This window comes from Lynx canadensis, chromosome A3 (genome assembly GCF_007474595.2).
Source record: "Lynx canadensis isolate LIC74 chromosome A3, mLynCan4.pri.v2, whole genome shotgun sequence".
Classification (NCBI taxonomy): domain Eukaryota; kingdom Metazoa; phylum Chordata; class Mammalia; order Carnivora; family Felidae; genus Lynx; species Lynx canadensis.
In genome coordinates, this window is record NC_044305.1 from 27,628,629 (window position 1) to 27,648,455 (window position 19,827).

The 19,827-nt window shown below is 57.6% G+C and overlaps 1 protein-coding gene across 1 annotated transcript in view; it reads right to left on the reverse strand.

Moving 5' to 3' along the window:
* The window catches only part of ANGPT4 (angiopoietin 4), a 43,847-nt gene extending 25,173 nt beyond the window's left edge, over window positions 1-18,674 (reverse strand). Inside the window, exon 1 of the mRNA XM_030309888.1 lies at window positions 18,181-18,674. Coding sequence (XP_030165748.1) covers window positions 18,181-18,492 — 312 coding nt within the window. The 5' untranslated portion in view covers window positions 18,493-18,674. The remainder of the gene's footprint in view (window positions 1-18,180) is intronic.
* Between the last annotated feature and the right edge of the window lie 1,153 nt (window positions 18,675-19,827).

The window sequence follows — 19,827 nt, forward strand, 5'->3', positions numbered from 1 at the left end:
ATAAGACTCAAAGAGAGTCTGCAGGATTCCATTTATGTGACCTTCTGGAAAAGCCAGAATCCATGGTGTTGCCAAGGACTGGGTCTGTGGTGGGAATGGACAGCAAAGGGTCATAGGGGAACTTTCTGGGGGTGTTGGCAATGTTCTGTGTCATGACTGAGTGTGTATATTTGTCAGTGCTCACAGAAACGCCCCGGGTGGCTCAGTCCATTGAGCGCCTGACTCTCGGTTTCAGCCCCGGTCGTGATCTCAGGGTTCACGAGATCGAGCCCGGCATCGGGCTCTGGGCTGGCAGTGTGGAGCCTGCTTGGGATTCTCCCTCTCCCTCTCTCCGCCCCTCCCCTGCTCAATCTCCCTCTTGCTCTCGTGCTCCTCTCTCTCTCAAAATAAATAAATAACAAGCGTAAATAAACATTAAAAAAAAACAACAAAACCTGTAGGTTAGAAGTAAAAAACACACACAGTAAAAAACAAACCCGTCAAAACCAGATTCTATAAAATAGCCCATATAAGAGTATGTATTATAACGACAAATATATTTTCTTACGCTAATCCCTCACCCTCGGAGTGTCATTTGTGTATCCACTCAGGGTTTTCTTTTTTTTTTTTTAAGTTTATTTTTATTTATTTTGAGAGAGAGAGACAGAGAGAGTGTGCTGACTGGGGAGGGGCAGAGAGAGAGGGAGAGAAGAGAGAGAGAATTCCAAGCAAGCTCTGGGCTGTCACTCTAGAGCTCAGCGCGGGGCTTGATCTCATGACCTGTGAGATCATGACCTGAGCTGAAATCAAGAGTTGGACGCTTCAAAAAAAAAAAAATTAAAAAAAAAAAAAAAAAAAACCGACTTCAGCCAGGTCACGATCTCACGGTCCGTGAGTTCGAGCCCCGCGTTGGGCTCTGGGCTGATGGCTCAGAGCCTGGAGCCTGTTTCCGATTCTGTGTCTCCCTCTCTCTCTGCCCCTCCCCCGTTCATGCTCTGTCTCTCTCTGTCCCAAAAATAAATAAACGTTGAAAAAAAAAATTTAAAAAAAAAAAGAAAAAAGAGTTGGACGCTTCACTGACTGAGCCACCCAGGCGCGCCCCACCCCCACCCCACTCAGGAATTTCTTGAGCACCTATTATGTGCTAGGCGCTGTACTAGGGACTGGGAAATCAAGAGTGAACAAAATTGGCAAGTTTTCTGATTCCAGGGCAGTTCCACGAACTCATTAGTTAAATCCCAATAGTGATGAGTGCCATGCAGGGAAATGAGACATGGTAGTGAGTGGGGTCGGGGGCAAGTGTGGCCAGAGTGGCAGGGAAACCCTCACCGGAGGGAGCTGCCTGAGCTGAGAGGGTGCGAAGGAGCCAGCTGTGGGAAAGACAGGAGGACGGGAGTTCTAGACGAAGGGAAAGGCAAATGCAAACGCTCTAAGACGTGAGTGTGTCTGGTGTATTTGAGAATCAGGGAGAAGATCAATACTGGTGATAGGCCCTGCCTGTCTCTTCCTTGGAAAATGGCGCGTATGGTTCATATTTGGAAAGAGCGTTTTGTCAACTACGGATAGAAACCAACGAGGGAAGAGTAGTTAGTGTATTGTATCAGACGAGCCTGGGTTCGCATCAAAACTCTTAGCTTAGGGGCTGTGTGACCTTGGGCGGATACCTCTGCCTGTCTGGGCCTGTCCTCTAGAACGGGGGTGATCATGGCTCCTATCTCTGGGTCGCAGGGAAGATTCCTGGCGCTATCTACGTAAAGCGCCTGAGATGCTGTTATTTGATGTATTAACGCAGGAACACTATGCGATTGCATCGCAAATCCGTTTTTTAAAAAACTCGGAATCTAGGGGCGCCTGGGTGGCTCAGTCGGTTAAACGTCTGTCTTCGGCTCGGGTCATGATCTTGCGGTCCGTGAGTTCGAGCCCCGTGTCCGGGTCTGTGCTCAAGGCGTTAGCCTCCTTTGCAAATCCGTGCATTTAATTCCTTGTTTGAAATAATCTTTTTTCTGAGAGAGGCTCCAGAGCTTTGACGGATGCCGGAGAGACGGAGGGTGCAGGCCTCTGAAAATCCCTCCTCACTGGTGCCCCCTCGGTGGACCATCCGCTCCAAGAGGGCGGGGGCCTCGCCTGCCTTTTCTTCTGGAGGCTGGAAGGGTGTCTGGCGATTCTCAGGTGCTCCACGGATATTCGTTTCGTTGAACGAACGGACGGATTCGAACACCTCCCCTCCTGGAAGAATTAGCTTTGAGATACATGACGCCAGATGGTTCCATGCTGCAGCCGCTGGGAAACGGAGCAACAGGTGAGGAAAGAAACGCGCTTACAAAAAATGAAGTCCAGCCCAAGCTGCCGAATGGGCTTGTTGCTTGCAGCCTTTGTGCCTCCGTTTCCCCCATCTACAGGTGGGGGTGACGGTGCCACTCTGTGGGGTTGAGGTGAGAAGGGGTGGAGGTGGAGGTGCTCGGAGCGTGTCCGGTCAAGGATGCTGGGGGAGGCGGGGAGGCCAGCAGGGCAGAGCCCACGGTCATGACCCCCATTGGCTGGAGCCACACTGGAGAGGGTGGCTGGGGTCCCCACCACATTTGTGGGGCCCTCTGGGAGTCAAGGGCATCTCTTCACGGCGTCTAGCTCTGGATCACTGCAGGTGGGACCTCATCAAGAGGGTGCGGGCCTGGCCCCCCGGGTGGGAAGAACGAACACCGGAGGAGAAAGAGACTTGGCAGGAATCCCTCCAGGGGCTGGCAAGGCTTCTAGCACGAGAACTCGAGGCTCTGGGTTTCAATCCCAACGTCTCCACTAACCGGCCGCAGGACCCTTGCATCTTTGTGCCAAGCCTCGATTTCCTTAGCTGTCAGATGGGGCCCCAGGGGGGCCCCAGGGCACATGAACCCACTCTTTTGGGGATTAGTGCGAAGGACACTTGGATAAAGATCCAGAGGGGGTGCCTGGCACGGAGCAGGTGTCCCCTGCATCACCCCTGAAGAGGTTCTGGAAAGTTCATCTGGCTTTAATGGTACCTGTTTTCTGCGGGCCTGGAGAGGGCCTCTGTTTTATACCCAGCTGTGAGGCCTCCTGGAGGTGTGGTCTCTCAGAGTCTCCGTTTCCCCAGCTGTAAGATGGGCACAGTAGTAGGGACTAGACCCACCATTAGTCAGATTTTGTTACTTAATGCATGAATGCCAGAGCAATACACGACTGTATTGCCAACCTGTTTGAAAAAGATTTGGTATCTGCAGCTCAAGGCGTTTGCTCCTTGAGGTTGTCGCGGGGTTCAACGGGACCACGGCTGTTCAGTGAGGCCGTGCCTGGCGCATGCCGGGTGCACAGTAACTTTGGCGGTTTTTATTGTTGTTGCTGCTGGGACGGCTCTAAGTTCTGCCACACAACTCCGCCTGCAGCGCAGGCCGGGGCTGGCACGCCTTGGAAGGCCGAGGCTCTGTCCTGGCGTAGAACGTTTGTCCTGGTCTCTGGTCCCTCTGTCCTTTGCTGGTGGGACTTTGCCAGGAGTGAGAGTGGGGGCAGACGTTGCGGGCCCTTGGGGGATGGCGGTTGTCCTGGTAACTCCTTATGGCACCCCATGATGGCCAGGTGTGCTTGGGCGCCTTAGAGATAGCCTTGTAGCGGGGCGCCCGGGCGGCTCAGTCGGTTAAGCGTCCGACTCTTGGTTTCGGCTCGGGTCACGATCTCGTGGTTCGTGAGTTCGAGCCCTGCACCGGGTTCTGCACTGATGGCGCAGAGCCTGTTTGGGATTCTCTCTCTTCTTCTCTCTCTGTCCCTCCCCCCACTAAATAAATACATAAAACTTAAAAAACAAAAAAAGAAAAAAAGAAATAGCCGCTTATCCCCTGCATGGAGGCTCTGCCATTGATCCCATTTTATGGATAAGCAAATGAAGGCTCAGACACAGAGTGGCTTCCCTGAGGTCCCCCATCAAGCTGACAGATCCTAGATTCCTACCCAGGTCTGCTGATTTTGGAGACCAGAAGGTCAGGTCCAGTGGGCACAGGAGGGTCAGGGCAGGAGCTAAGCAGGTGGAAACCATGTCCCCCTCACCCCGCGTGGGCCAGGGTTTTAGCCTTCCAGCCAGTGAGCCCAGAGACCGGGTGAGCCCAGATGTTGGCTTCTGCCTGTTGCCTGAGTTTCTGGGTCCCCTGCCCACGCTTGTGCCTGAATCAGACCGAAGGATCACCAGGGGTTTCCGCGAGCTGGGGTGGTGTCGAGGTTCAGAAAGGCCAAGGATTCCCCCCAAAACAACCCCCATGAGACCACAACGAGGCAGTGGGGAGCACGGTTTCTGGTCTCTGCTCCCCAGCTCCGAGCTCCGTGGCTTTGGGTAAATGATTTCATCTCTGAGCTAACACCATCCTTCTAATGGCTCAGGCCCGGCCCCTTGGAAACCTTCTTCCCTCCCCCTTCACCCCTCCCCCACATCCAATCTGTGGTCTCTACTCTGGGGCCATGTGCAGAATCCGACCACTTTCCCTCCCCCGGCCCCATCACTTCCACCCCTCGAAGCCTCCCCAGCCTCCATCATCTCTTGTGGGCTTCCCAGCTGCCCCCCACCTCCCCGCCACCCCCCACCCCTGCTGTGCCTTCAGCTTCTGCACATGCTCCCCAGCCCCAGTCCGTGCCCCACACAGCAGCCAGAGAGAACCCAGCACGCCTAAGCCCGGTCATAGCACCTTCTGCTCTAGACTCTGCTGTCACTTACAGCCCAGGCTTTTTGGTAAATTCCTTTCCAGCAGAGAAAAAACAAAGTCTTTGGAAACGGGCAAAACTGCCCCATAGAGCAGGGTCCAAACTGCGCCGCACTGGAGGTGGGGTGGGAATTAGGGCAAAGCCAGCCAGGCTGAAACCAGGCTCCAGGGTGCAGGGTGGGGGAAATCAGAGCCTGGCCTGATGATGAAGGGGAAAGCAGCCCCCCTCCCCCCCACAGGGACCCAAGCCTGGGCAGGAGGGATATGGGAGCTCAAAAGACCAGCAGGGACCACACAGCCAGCCCTGTTTCCCACAAGGGGAAACTGAGGCCCCGATCTGGAAAGCCATTTGTAGGAGGCTGCACATAGGAGCTGGTGGCCCAGTGTGGCCGGCCCCGTGAAAATCTGGAAGAACAGACCTCTGACAGCTTTGCGCGCATGTTTCCATTTAGAAGTAAATTTTGGTACTTTAAAATTTTTTGGGAACGGGTGACGCGAGCACATGGTTCGGAAGTCCAAGGAATCAAAGGCTGTGGAGCGCTAACCCAGACCTGCCCCGGTTCCCGTCCCCACGGGCCACTGAAGGATGTGCTGGGTTTACTTCCAGGGACACGACGCGTGTGCCAGCGGTGATTGTGCTCACACACCCCCCCCTTCTTCTCCCCCCAGCCCTTCTTTGGCTAACACAAGGTCAGCGCCCCCATTCCGCACCTTGCTGCTTCTCGCACAGCGTCAACCTTAGAGGTCACTCCACATTCAGCCCGACAGACCGGCCTCGCTGCTTTAATAGCCACATGGGATTCTGTCTGTGGCCGTCACTCTTTGCCCAGCGGGTCCCCAATAGCTGAGCTCATTTCCAGCTACGGCCATCACACCAGGGCTGCTGGGAATATGCTCGCCCACGTGTCACTTAGCTCTCCCGCAAGGCTGCGTCAGGGATAAACCCCTTGACGCAGAACTGCCTAGTTCAGGGGTGTGTACCCTCGTGATGTGTCTGCGGTTTCCACACTGGTTTGGGAGGAGGGGCCCTGGGGGCTGCAGCAGGGGCCACGGGAGCCAGAGCATTGCCTACCCGAATCCCCCCCCCCCCCCCACACCCACACCCCTGATCTCAGGACCACCTCGTTGGCCTCTTTCTGACTTTTGGATCTCCCCACGAACGTCATCTCCCCCGGGAAGCGTTCCCTGGCCACCCCGCGGAGGGTAGACACCAAGCCCCCTGCCCGACTCCTCCCACTGTGACTGCTGGGGTTTTGTTTTGTTTTTCCCACAGCCCTTCACCCATCTGAAGCCTCTGTTTTCTCCCCAGGAGAAATGCAGGAATGCAGGGCCGCCATTCAGGAGCAGCTTAGCAAGGTAGCTCTGGGCCACCAAGTTCTCAGCCACGTCCTCCAGGCCTCGAGCCAGCGGCCCCAGGCGCGGGAGAGGTACTCAGGAAAGATTTGTTGAAACTGGGGTGTCTTCAGGAGAAACGTGCTAGAAATGACCACGACAGGGTCTCAGCACTCCTTCATCCACTCAACAGACTTGCTCAGATGTAGCCCGGCCCCGGGGAGAGAGCAGGCTTCGCTCCTGCTCGAGCTCAGCGCCTCCGAAGGGGCATGGCCTTGAGGGCCTTACGAATGTAGCCCATTTAGTCCTTGGCTCGCTCATCATCCCCATTTTACAGATGAGGGAAAGAAGCACAGAGAAGCTGAGCCTGTTGCCCACGTCACACAGCTGGTGAGCACGACCGGCTTGGAACTCGGGCCTTCGGGCTCCCAAGACCACACCCTTCACCATTCAGTGGGCGCCTTGAGGCAGCCAGACTCCAAGATGGCCCCAAGGATCCCATCTCCTGGTATGCATGCCACGCGTAGTCTGTCCCCATAGTCTGTCCCTCGCTGGGCTGAGATCGGCCACCGTGACTGTGGCACATCGTAGAAATGTTGGAGTGTGACTTTCATGGCCACATCATGACGTTTCGGCTCCTGCTTTGTCCCCTCTTGGCCCTCTTGTTTGACAGGAACGGGCCACCACGTCCTGAGGACCCTCGAGCAGCCCTGCAGAGGGGCCCATCGGGAGAGAAACGGAGCCCGTCACCCCCGCCGCCAGCCAGCACCTGCCTACCAGCCCCGGGAGCGGGTCGCCGAGAGGCTGATCCTTCAGCCCCGGGTGGAGCCTACAGACGACCACAGCCCCGGCTGATATCCGAGAACAACCACATGAGAAAACCCGAGTCGGAGCTACCTTGCTAAGCTGCTCCTGAATTCTGGACTCTCAGAAACCGAGACAGAATTGTTTGTGGCTATTAGAAGCTGCTAAATGTTCTGGGGTCACTTGTTATGCCACAGCAGATAAGACTCTTGTGGGGGTTACAGAGGCCAGACCCTCTTGCTTCCAGGTCCCGCCCCCCTCCCCCAGACACACCGCATCCCTGCCACACCATCCCCATGCCTCAGTTTCCCCACCTCTCCAACGGGGCTGACTCTGTGGCCTCGAGCCCCACGGCCAAGGGTTGGCCCTTCCTCCTCTGCCTGGTCCCAGCCCCCTTCCCACCCCCTCCGGGCCCACCCAGGCCCTGACCCCGCGGCTCTAAGCTGCCAGGTCCAGCCTTCCTGGCTCTTTGCCCCGCTGTTGCTCTCCTTCTGGGTCAGGGCTCAGAGAGAGCCGAGCGAGTGGGCAGGGAGCCAGGGGTGGAGCGTGTCAGGGACCAGCGGGCTGTTGTGGAGGGGTGTGCCGTTCAGCTCTCAGCTCGGCCCACGATTCCCGGCACAGGCCGGGCTTCTCCCAACCTCAGCGGCAGCCCCGAGTCAGGCACTGGTTCGGTCACAGCTTTGCCACTCCCTTTCTGTGCCAGTGACGGGGCTTCTCTGGGCCTCGGGGGCCTCGATGGAAAACGGGGCGCATTGGTTCCTCTTGGCACAGGGGCCAGGGGCATAAAGGAAGCGAATGCTGGAATCTGTGCTTCCCCGGGGGCTGGGATTCTTCCGTCTTGTTCACTGGCCCCGGGGCCTAGCGCAGTGCCCGGCACATAGTAGGTGCACCGTTATCTGTGGAACGTTTGTGGCTGTCTTACCCTCAGAGCCACACCTCTGAGCGTGTGTGTGTGTGTGTGTGTGTGTGTGTTGCTCTCGGGTGGCGGGTGTCTGTCCAAGGCAAAGAAGCCACAGGAAGACGAGGGGTATGGGGAATAGAGTGGGGGGAGCTAGGCCTGCATTTTCTGTCCGAACTTGGGGTGCTTCTCGGATGTGAACCGGCTACCAGGGCCTTCGGCCTCCCAAGGCCCCGCTATCCCTTTGTAGTCGTCTGCGTCTCAGCCTTGATCTTGGAAGGTGTGTCTGCAACGGGGCCTATGTGATGAGCCCTTATTCTCCCCCGTGGCTACGATGGTTCCCAGCACCTAAGATCCCTGAGAGCAGGGTCAGGCCCAGAGAGGTCTGGTATGGCCCCTGATGAGCACTCCAGTCTCAGCCTGGCCACACTCTCCTGGCTCTCCAGGCTTCGGCCACAAGGAACGCTTCTCACTTCCTCCAAATCACCTCGTTCGTTCTCCCTCGGGGCCTTCCCACTTAGCGTTCCCTATGCCTGGAATGCTTTTCCTTTCCCTTCTTTGCCTGAGAAGGACCAGTCTACCTTTCAGAGCTCAGCTCCGTCCTTCCTCCTGGTGCCTTTCCTCCATCACCGTCAAGCCTCCGTGCCCTCCCCCCCCCCCGTTATCTATCCCTAGAACAGGTGGGGACTTCCTCACAGTGCGTATCATGGTTGATCATGACACATGAGAAATCACCAGGTTGGTGTCTCTCCCGCTGCTCCTGGAGGGGAGGGATTGAGTCTCTCTCGCTCACTGCTGAATTCTCAGCCCCGCACAGTGCCTAACACCGCAAGTTCTCAATAGACGTCGGTGGGAGGGGTGATGGGGTAAATGGAGACATGAATGTTCTCACCTGTGTGTGTGTGTGTGTGTGTGTGCAGTGCCTGCTCGTAGCTGCCTGCATGCAACCCCAGAACTTAATAACCGTAAAGATGCATTAATTTTCCACGAGGTTCGTGACACACGATGCATCCTGTTGCTACAGGGGAGGAGACACAGATGCCTTCAGCTGGGATTCAGGAAGCCCGAGTTCTGACCCGACCCCTGCCACGGGCTCTGGGGTGAACGTAGTTGAGTCACTCCCCGCGCCCAGGGTCAGGGTACCCGTCTGTACAATCGGGAAGGGGCACAGAGAGGCAGTCCGTGTGGTGGTTAAGTATGAGGTCTGGACCCAGCCCCTGCCTGGGTTCGAAGCCACCTCCCTCGCTTCCTAGCCCCGTGAACTCTCTGGGCCTCAGTTTCCCCATAACAAAAGGGGATCGCAACAGTCCTCACCTTTTAGGATGTTGTGAAATCTCAGGGACCGATGTTTGTAGGACATGCACAGCAGTGCCCAGCACACAGAAAGCCCCAGCAGCACGTTCACCCCAGAAGAGAGAAGAAACCGAAACGGCACCTCCTACTTCCCCGTGAGTTGAAGCAGCACCAGATACACGCGCAGACCTTGGCGGGTGCCTGTCATTTGGGCCTCACGGCCAACCCAGGCATGAGCGTACCTCTGTCCCCAGTTTACAGAGGGAAAAGCTGAGGCTCCGGCCTTTCCGGCCTTTGCAGAGCTACAAACCTCACAGCTATAAGATTGGGTGAACAGAAGCAAACCGCAGAAAAATGAAAATGGCATGACGCTGTTTATATAGGAAACCAATATTATGCATTGGTTGGGGAGGGATAGACACGGGGTAAAAGGTTACCAACACTGAACTCACGGTAGCTGTCTCCCCTGGGGGAAGGAAACAGGAGAGGGGCAGGAGCTAAACGGTCTCTTCGGCTGGGTTGTGGGAACAAGGAATTTTATTAGATTTGTTTCTATCTTTTCATACTTCCAAACCATTTCAGTAAAATTTTATTTTTTTAAAAAAAATTTTTTTTTCAACGTTTTTTATTTATTTTTGGGACAGAGAGAGACAGAGCATGAACGGGGGAGGGGCAGAGAGAGAGGGAGACACAGAATCGGAAACAGGCTCCAGGCTCCGAGCCATCAGCCCAGAGCCTGACGCGGGGCTCGAACTCACGGACCGCGAGATCGTGACCTGGCTGAAGTCGGACGCTTAACCGACTGCGCCACCCAGGCGCCCCTTATTTCAGTAAAATTTTAAAACGCACAGAACGGGGGCGCCTGGGTGGCTCGGTCAGTTACGCGTCCGACTCTTGGATTCCGCTCAGGTCACGATCTCGAGGTTCGTGGGTTCGAGCCCCGCATCGGACGCCGCACTGACAGTGCGGAGCCTGCTTGGGATTCTCTCTCTGCCTCCCTCTCTCTGTCTGCCCCTCCCCCTGCTCCCGCTCCCGCTTGTGCCTGTACTTTCTCACTCTCTCTCTGAAAACAGGTAAATAAACTAAAGAAAGGAAGACAAAATTAAAAAAAAAAATAAAATAAAATGCATAGAACGAATTGCAAGGAAGTTAACTGGGAGATGAATAGGGAACTGGGAAGACCAGTGATTTTTTTCCCCCCTCCGTGTCTTCACGCGCTTCCCCAATTCCCAGCGTTTGCACCAAACGTTGGGAAAGACCCAAGAGTGATGGACTGGAGACGGGAATGAAGGGTCACGAGGCTCTGCCGGCTTAAGCTTCAGAAGTTCTGCTCCTCTGTAGGGGAGGAGAGGGGAGGGGAGGGGAGCCTCCTGCAGGGTCTGTGGGCACCCCCTCGCCCACCACATCACTGCATACGTTTTGCCCTATTTTGTCCTCATCGGAGGTCGTTGTTTCCATGGTCCCTATTTTGCAGATGAGGACACTGAGGCCGGGGCAGGAGGCAAAGGGACTTTGCTGAGCTCACACGAGGCAAGGTGTGGAGAAGCCGCTGTCGAATTCCCGGCCTGCCACCACGGCGGATTCCCTTGCTGGGCCACGCGTCCCAAGTATGCCATCCCTCCCTGACACTCAGCCGGACGCTGTGCCCCGCCCTGCGCGCACTAACTCGTCGAATCACCCTAGCCTGCAAAGCGGCTTCTATCACTTTCCTCGCCTCTCAGATAAGAAAACCGAGGCACAGAGCGGCCCAGCGGTTGAGGCCACACAGCCCACGAGCAGCGGAGACGCTGGGAGTCGAGTTGAGTCGGGTGGGCTCCACGGCCCGTGCTGTGCCTCTGTGGGATTCACCCCAGGCCCTGGCCAAGGGCGGGGGGGCGGGGGGGGGGACATAATGATGAGGACACTCAAGTGGTGGCTCTGGGTTCCCTCAACTTTTCAAGAGCTGTCCATGCTGGCGGAAGAGCCTTCAAGAAGGTTCATTGGCTAAAGGCCCCGTGGGGGAAGGGAAAAATCTAGCCTCCGTGAGTTTCCCTTTCACTGGCCAGCGCTCTGTCTGTTCTGCAGGTCCCGGCTGGGTCTCCAGGGACCAGGCCACAAGGGACACGTCTTGCTTATTCGCCAGGAGACTGGCCTCCGGGCTGAGAGCGTGGGTTCTGGCAGCAGCCAGCTTGAGAGTAAACCTCACCTCCCCCTTTCTGGCCATGAGACCTATCTTGCTTTTATCCTACACACTCTCTAGGAGGCAGCGAGTGTTTTGAGTTCCGCTTTACAGAGGAACCAGTTGACGCAGGTGGCTTCCCTAGCTGGTCAGTGGCACCGCTGGGACGTGACCCCCCCCCCCCACCCCCGACTCTGGGTCCATTCCAGAAATTTCAGAGCTGACTCTGAGGTTAAGCAAACGCTCCGAGGCCAGAGTCTGGGTGGAAGTGCAGACTTAGGGGGCAGGCCTGGGGTCTGTTTTCTCACATTTCCTGCCCTAGGAGACAAGGAGGAGAGGGTCTGGGTACATCCCAGCCCAGCTGAGCTGTGGGGCCTAGGAAGAAAGAACCAGAAACTCAGGGCCCTGCCCCCATGGGCTGGCCTGGCCGAGGTGCTTGAAAAAATAAACCTGTCCCTCTGGGGGATGCGGCTTGCGGGGCTGCTGGCCCTGGGGCTCCCTGGGTCATCCCTAGGTCAAGGGCATCTGTGCCGGCCATTTCTAGGCTCCTTTCTTGGGAAAATAACCCCCTTTCTCTAAGAAGCATATGCTCTTCTCCCCACCCAACCCCCTCAGCCCCAAACTGCTTAGAAAGCAGCCAGCGGTGAGGTTAGGAAATCAAACCCCAAGACGTTCTGTTCGGCAACTGAGATTCATTTCTTGTTTGGATAGCCGAAGGCTGAAAATGCCAAGAATTTACGGGCAGCCTGGGGGGGGGCTGGGGCAGCTGGGAGTCCCGGGCCAGTTTGGGAGGGTCCCGGGCTGGGCCAGGACCCCACGCTGCGCTCCGCTGGATGTGCTGTTGACCCGCATCCAACCGCTGGGCTGAGGGCTTGAGTTGTTCTGAGGTCTGGCGTCAGGGGCCTGGAGCGAGCAGCAGAGGCTGGGGGCAGGGCCAGGTTGAGAGGATCCTATCCGGCCCCTCACCCCTGCTGGCTTGGCTTTGGGTGCAGAAAGGGAAGAGAGAGGGGCCCCGGCTGAGCACCCCGGCTGGGGGGTGGGCCCTGGGCATCTGGCTTGTGTGTCCTGAGTCGTCTGGGGTGGACAGAGTGTGTGGACAACCAGGGAGGTAGATATGGGAGGGCTAGCTGGCCCGGGGCCGGGGCGGGGCGGGGCGGGGGGGGGTTGGGGACAGACAGGGAGAGACCTCAGGGACATGCCGCCAGACAGGAGAGAGAGTCACAGCGGCAGAGAGACACAGAGATAGAAAGGGGGAGGCAGAGACACGTGGGGAGATGGGCAGAGACGGCCGACTGTCACTGGTACAGGAGGGAGAGTGGAGGGCCCCACGTTTCTGGGGTTTGAAGCTGGGCTGCCCTCAGGTGCCGGGGGTGGGTCGAGGAGCCTGCGTGCTTGCCTGTGGCCCTGGGGTTTCCTACTCGCCTCATCTGTAGAATGGGTCCTGGGTGGGAGACGGCAGAGTAGGGCACCTCCTGGCGGGGACTGGGGCCACCGCTCACGGGGTGACAGCAGCCCAGAGTGACCCTTCGCTGGGCACCTGCTGGGGGCAGATGCTTGCCCGGTTCTGCCGCTCTGCAGCCCACGTCAAACTCTCTCATCACACAGACGAGGCCCTGAGTGCATCACACACACCGGGTCACACAGGCCACACGACTCACCACTGTGCCGCACGGCCTGCTGGGGAGCCTGCCCCCCCCCCACTGGCTCTGTCTGCCTGTCCGCCCGCCCCCTCAACAGTCCTGGCTGCAGCTTTCCACCCAGATGAGGGGGTGGGGCAGAGCCAGGAGCGGCCCACAGATAGCAGACTCCAGACGTGAGTCATTAGTGCAGAGGCTTTCCAGGGGGAGGGGGGAGGAGGGGAGGGGAGAGAGGTGGAGGAAGGGGAGAAGAGTAGAAAGAGGGAGAGGGGTGGGGTAAGGGGGTTGGAGAAGCGAGGAAGGGGGAGAGGGAACAGACCTTCCCGCAAACACCCGCCACCCCCCCCCCCCGCCACCCCCTGCGCTCTGAGCTTAGGAGGACACGGGCCAGCTCCACGCTGGGAGAAGACAACTGGGTGTCTGGGATTCGGGAATCCTTACCTCCCTCACTTCCTTGACACCCTCCAGAGTCAGGAGAAAGGACCTGGAGCTTGGAGGGCCTGGGCTGGCTGTCACGGCTGGGTGACTCTGGCAGGTCCCTTCCCCTCCCTGGCCTGTGTCCTCACCTGTGCACTGGGGGGACAGGGGCAGGAGTCAGGGGCATGGGCTGAGCAGGGGCTGGCCGCTGGCCGCTTGCAGCAAAGAGGGTCTCCTCTGCGGCCACCCCGATGATGGGAATCTGGCCTAGAGCTCAGTCTGGGGAAGCCGGACATCTCTGCTCATCCCCAGGAATCCCTAATGGCAGTAGTGGTAATTAGTGATGCTTCTAGATCAGAATATTTTGAGACTCGTTTTTTTTTTTTTTTTCCCCACTCCTGGGATGTTACCGCAGAAGCCAAGAAGAGGCCTTTGAGTTTCAAAGACTCTGAGATACGCCCAGCCCAAGGGGCATGAAGGGGGCATTCAACCCCAGGAGCCCTTACCCAGGGGAGGGCAGAGCAGATACCTGCTTGGACCCCAGCAGAGACCAGGCAGGACTGGGGGCCCCCTGGGGCCCACCAGCATGGACAAGTGACGTTCCCAGCCCCAAGGCTATCGGACGGGGACCATTGGACTGACTCGTCCGCAAGTGCGCTGCCCTCACCCAGCAGTGCGGGGCTCACACTGGAGATACGGCTGAGTTAAATAAAAGCCCATCGGTCCACTGCATCCCGGCGCAGGTAGGCCACCCCGTGTCCTCACGAACCACGTGCTCTAGCCGGGCAGCAGGCTGAGAGCGGCGTGGGAGCGGTCGCCGTGGTCGTCCCAGCCATCCCCCGACACGTTCCCATTTTGCAGATACGGAAACTGAGGCTTGCTCATCCACAGCCAAGTAAATGCCAGACCGGGATGTGAACTCAGGTCAGCCTGCCTCCTGCAACAGCGCTCTTTGCCCCACGGCGCCCCATGGACGTCTGGAGAGGGCGTTGTGCCACAGGTGGAAGAGGTGGGCTGGGTGCCCTTCTGATCTGAAAGTCACCGGTTTAAATGCTTCCTTTGGCTCAGCCAGTGGTGCCTGAGCGCCAGGCACCCGGGGGAGTCAAAGGTGGATGGGAGGGTGAGGCTTGGGGTAGAGAAGCCGGAGGGAGGGGATGAGGTCACACGAGGTAGGGAGGCAGCTGGGGAGACAGGAGGATATACCACGAGGAGAGAAGCGGAGGCCACAGGATGGATGGGTCCTTCTGCCTAGGGGCCGGAGGGCATCCCCGGGGCCACAGGAGGCCTTAAACAGAGACAGGTGGGCAGGGAGGGAAGAGCTGAGTGTCAGGCAGCTTCAGGGTTGAGGCACCATGGGCTCTCGGAGGGGAGACATCTGCAGGGTCAGGGTCACGGATTTGGGGCTCAGGAACCCATCAGATGCCGGTTTGGCATCATCATGGGGCAGGTGGGAAAGGGTGCTGCAGGAGCCCTGGGGGCAGTGCCATGAAGTGTGAGTGGAAAGGAGGAGCAGGGACAGAGTCCTGGGAGACACTGGCGTTTCAGGGTGGGGGAGGGCCCGAGCGACTGGAGGGACTCAGGGTCGGTCACGCACCCATATGTTCATTCATTCCGCAGCCGTTTGGAACACCTACCCTCTGCCAGGCACTGTTCTGGGCTCTGGGAACTCAGTAGTGAACAAAGCAGATGTGATCCTTGCCCTCCTGGAGGGCACAGACCAACAGGAATGCTCTAAGAATGGGTAGTGATAAGTGCTAAGAGAGAACACCAAAGCCAGGTTGAGGGGATAGAGTGACAGAGGGTTATTTTAAATGGGGTGGACAGGGAGGGCCTCTCTAAAGAGGTGACATTTAAGGAGAGACCTGAGGGAGGTTGGGTGAGCCATGTGGGCATCTGGGAGAGGAGTGTTCCAGGGACTAAGGATTTTCTTTTTATTCCAAAGAGATGGGAGTCCCAGGATGGTTTTAAGCAGAGGAGGGACAGGATCTAACTTAGGACCCCTCTGTCTGCTGAATGAATGAACTGTGGGGGCCAGGGTGGAAACAGGGAGCCCAGGGTGGCTGCCATGATGACCGCCCAGGTAGGAGATGGAGGTGGCCCAGAGTGGGGCAAGGTAGGGGAAGGGGTAGGGAGGTAGGTCAGAGCAGGCATGCTTGGTGGATGAGGGCTTGCTGATGGAGACAGTTTCTGGAAGGATGGTGCTGGTCAGCAACATTGAATTTGTCAGGAGATCAAGTATGATGAAGACCGAGCCATGGCCATTGGATGTGGGAGGTGACTTTTGGGGGAAGGAGTAAGTGGGATGTGAGGAAGTGGAGGCAGAGTGTGTGGACTTCTGAGACCCAGGCCAGAAGTCAGATAGTGTAGGTTGGATAAGAGGCTTGTTTGCTCTACTCTTCTTTCTCTCTCTCTCTCTCTCTCTCTCTCTCTCTCTCTCTCTTTTTTAACCATGGAAGATACTTATATGGGACTAAACACTGAAGGGGGAAGAATCAGCAGAGGGGGAGTACAGAAGGGGACAGCTGGCTTGGGGAGGTTCAGGGGCTGCAGGGGGATGGGATCTACATCCTAGAAAGGAAGAGTGACCTTGGCCCATAGAGGAACCCCTACCCTCTGAGCTGGAGAAAGGCTCTGGGGACTGGTGGACATACGGGTGAACCTGCAGGTGTGGGGCAGGCAGCTGAAGAGTGGCTCTCCCTTTGTCCTCATTTCTCATTGAAGCAGGGGGTCATTGGTCTGGTGGGAGGGTGGGGGACAATAAAAACGGAGGCTTGAGGGGGCGCCTGGGTGGCGCAGTCGGTTAAGCGTCCGACTTCAGCCAGGTCACGATCTCGCGGTCCGTGAGTTCGAGCCCCGCGTCGGGCTCTGGGCTGATGGCTCAGAGCCTGGAGCCTGTTTCCAATTCTGTGTCTCCCTCTCCCTCTGCCCCTCCCCCGCTCATGCTCTGTCTCTCTCTGTCCCAAAAATAAATAAACGTTGAAAAAAAAAAAATTAAAAAAAAAAAAAAAACGGAGGCTTGAGGAGGAGGTGAGGTTTGAAATGGCCCTCGTGGAACCAGAAACACACAGATTTCAGAGCAGCACAGAGCCCCCACTGGGTTGGCTCCAGTGCGTGAGGCCAAGAAGTCCCTCAGGAGGGATCTAGGGGTGAGATGTGGCAAGCCGACAGGGCAGGCGAGAAGGAGGGCAAGTGGGCAAGGGACAAGGAGAAGATGGTGAGTTGGGGGCTGAGGAGCTAGATGGTTAGGGCAAGAATAAGACAGGAGGTTAAGTGTGAGTGCACACGAGTGTATATGTGAGTATGCACAAAGCAGTTTGGTTGGATACGTGTAGGGTAGTCTCTCCACCTTGGGGATGGATGAACCCAGGGTGTGCTCAAGGCAATCCTTCGGAAAGCAGGGGAAACTATCAGAACTTCAACGAACGTGATTTCGTACATCATCTTTTTGAAAATGGAAGTTTCCATTTCATTTTGTTTTATGCCCTGGACGTATATTAATATGGGTACATGCGCAAAAACATTAAGTAAATATGCACGTTATCAGGGGAGTGGACATTGTTTGCTGCTTGGGCACATGCTTTGAGCAATTTAGACACCAAGGAGTAAGAAGGCACTGATGCTTGGAGAGGCACCGTGTACTGTTGAATCTGTTTGAAGGCTCTAGGAAGCAGTCTACCTCCCTCCACCCCGTGCCACTGCTCAGACCTTCTTTTGCACCTGCGGCCCGGGGCTTATTCTCTCCCTTCCTTGCCGCCTCTTAGAGGCTCCTGCCAACCTGATCTTGGAACCCACGGGACGCCTTTCCCGCCCCCATGCCTGTGCAGGGCCAAACCTGCCTCATTCGTCTCTGTACTCGGTGCCTTGTTGAAGGCTTGGCACACGGCGGGTGCTGAGTGTTGACCTAAAGCACGAAGGCAGAAGGCCCTAGAGTGGCCCTGACCTTGGGCCAAAACAGCGAGGGGTGTCCTCAGCTCCTCACGCTCTGCCACCCAGTACCCAATTCATCAGCAGGACCGATGTTCCTCCGTCAGAATAAATCCTCATCTTCCCGGCCCGGTCCGGCTCCAGGCCCCTCTTACCTCTTGCCCGGTGGCTAAGCAGCCTTCTCCTCCGCATGCACCCTGCCCCCAGCCCCCTACAGTGTATTTTGTTCAAAGCCAATCAGGGGTGTCTCCCCTGCTCAAAGCCATGCACTTGGCTCTGATGCTCAGAGCAAGAGAGGGCCAGAGTCCCCCCCGTGGCTCCCAAGGCCCGACACGACCTGCCTCCCCTCCCCTCTCAGATCTCCTGGTGCACCCCTTTCTCCCGTCCTTCTCTGCTCCAGCAGTACTGGTCCCCCCCGGTTCCCCAGGCACCCTGACAGCATTCCCACCTCACAGCCTTTGCTGCTCCCTTTGTAGCAAACGCCCTCCCCGCAGGTACCTGCATGGGCCGCTCCAGTTACCTTACTTTGCTTTCTGGGTTCAAACGCCACCTCCTCCGAGAAGTCCTCTCGAATTACCTGACCTCAAATAGCCACCCCACCACTGCTTGCCGTCTTCCCGCCTTCATTTTCCTTCACCGTCTCACATAGCAGATTTTTATTGCACATCTCTTTCTGGCCTCTTTCCCCCACCAGTCCAGCAGGGGACGTATTGTTCTGTTTACTGTTACATGCCTCGCACCCAGGATGGGCCAGGCCTGTGATCGGAGCTCCGTGGATTTCTATTGGATGAGCGAATGAATGGCTGTGAGGGAGCCAGGTTTCCAGCTCTGACCCTGCCTAGCCTTGCTGTGCGGCACCAGGGCCATCCCTGCCCCTCTCTGTTCCTCACTACCCCAATCTGTACACTTCAGAGACAAGGGCTACCTGGGCCTGGCCTTTGTGCCGGGGAAGGCCTCTGGGGAGGACGCTACCCCCCCCCCCCCCCGTCCGTGGGGACAGGCCTCCGTGCCACCCACAGCCCCCTGGGTAGGCCCCGCCCTTACCTTCTGCAGCCACTGCGTGTTGTTCTCCAGCACCTTCTCCAGCTGTCGCACTCGCTGGGCCGGCCAGTCCCCTAGGTTCAGTGCAGCGGCAGCGGGCGAGTCCCTCTGGAGGCTGTTGGAGCCCCCGAAGGCCTCGGGTTCGGGTGGGCAGGGCTCAGGCTCGGGCAGCACGAAGGTGTAGCTGCACTGGCCGTGCTGGACGCGGTGCGCCCGGCGGCGCCCGGCCGCCTCCTGCCCCCTCCGCTGGGCCACAGTCACGGTGGCCGCGGCGAGGAGGAGGCCGCCCAGCAGCATGGCTGGCCGGGAGAGCATCCGGAGATGCGGCGATGGTGAGGGGTGTCGGGTCAGAGCCCCCCCACCCCGGCGCTCCGCCCGGCTCCGGGCCCGGGATGCCTGCCCACCGAGCCTCCGCAGCTGCAAACCCCTGTTTTGGCCGAGCTCTATCCAGGGCAGCTATTTATACTTGCGGCTTCCTCCCACCGCCTCTGCTCCCCGCCCCCGCAGACACCCCCTAACCCTTTCCCTTCCTTCCTCCTCACTCCTGCCCGAGGCTGCCCGGTCTCCGTGCACCAGGCCTGGTCTCCCCGCTTGGCCTTGGCCTCGCCTCTGAGTTATCTACTATCCAGGGGAGGCCTGGCCTCCCTGTGAGAAAGAAAACAACACACACACACACACACACACACACACGCACACACACGCACAGACACAAACACCAAACCCCCAAAGCTGCCTGCTTTGGAAAACCAAACCCGGGTGAACCCTCTCTTCCTGTCTCTGTCTGTCTCTCTGTCTCTCTCCAACCTCCCCCCGCCCCCAAGGCTGGGATCTCAAGTTTCAGCTCCCCTTCCCCTTCCCTCTCCCCCTCTACCTTCCCCCCCCACCCACACACACACTCCGATTCCATGTTAGTGCTTGGAACATGAGCAAAGTGACCCCCGGAGAGAGCAAAAGGAGGGGGGCAGAGGGGTGAGGCTTGGAAGGAGGCAGAGAGTCCAATCTGTTTCTAGAGAAAGAGAAAATCCTTGCGAGGCCAGGGAAGTCGGCGCTCCCAGCAGGGAGCTGGCTCCCTTCCTCCCTTCTCCCGTGGGGCCTGGGGGATGTTGTGCCCTGGGGTGGCCCTGCTCAGCAGATGTGACAGCAATGAGGGGTTGTCCTGTCCTGGGGCACTGTTCTAGGACTGCCTCTGGCTGGAGGGGGGGAAATGGATTGCTTGGAGAATAGCTTCTGGTGAAGAAGTGTCTCTCCTAGCCCTGGGGTCAGAGGTGGCTGACTCCCCCGCCCCGGCTCCTGGGTGGCCGGCTGACGATGTTATGCGTCCACATCCGGCCCCAGCGGGGTAGACCCCATCTCTTGCACGATGAATGTATGTGAGTCCTCAGCCTGGAAACTGAAGACCTTCTGATTCGCTTGTTTACCTGTTTCCTGGTTTAAATCCTGGCTAGACCAGCTGTGTGACTTTGGGCGAGTCGCTTAACCTCTCTGTGCTTCTGTTTCCTCTTGGCGAACTGAGGAAAATAACACCACCCACTTCACAGAGTGTGAAAATTAAGTGAGTTTGAGCAGGGATGGCGGAGGGTGAGTGCTAAATAAATACTTTTGCTGTTATCAGCGTCATAGTTACTGTGTACTTCCCCTCCCCCGACCCAC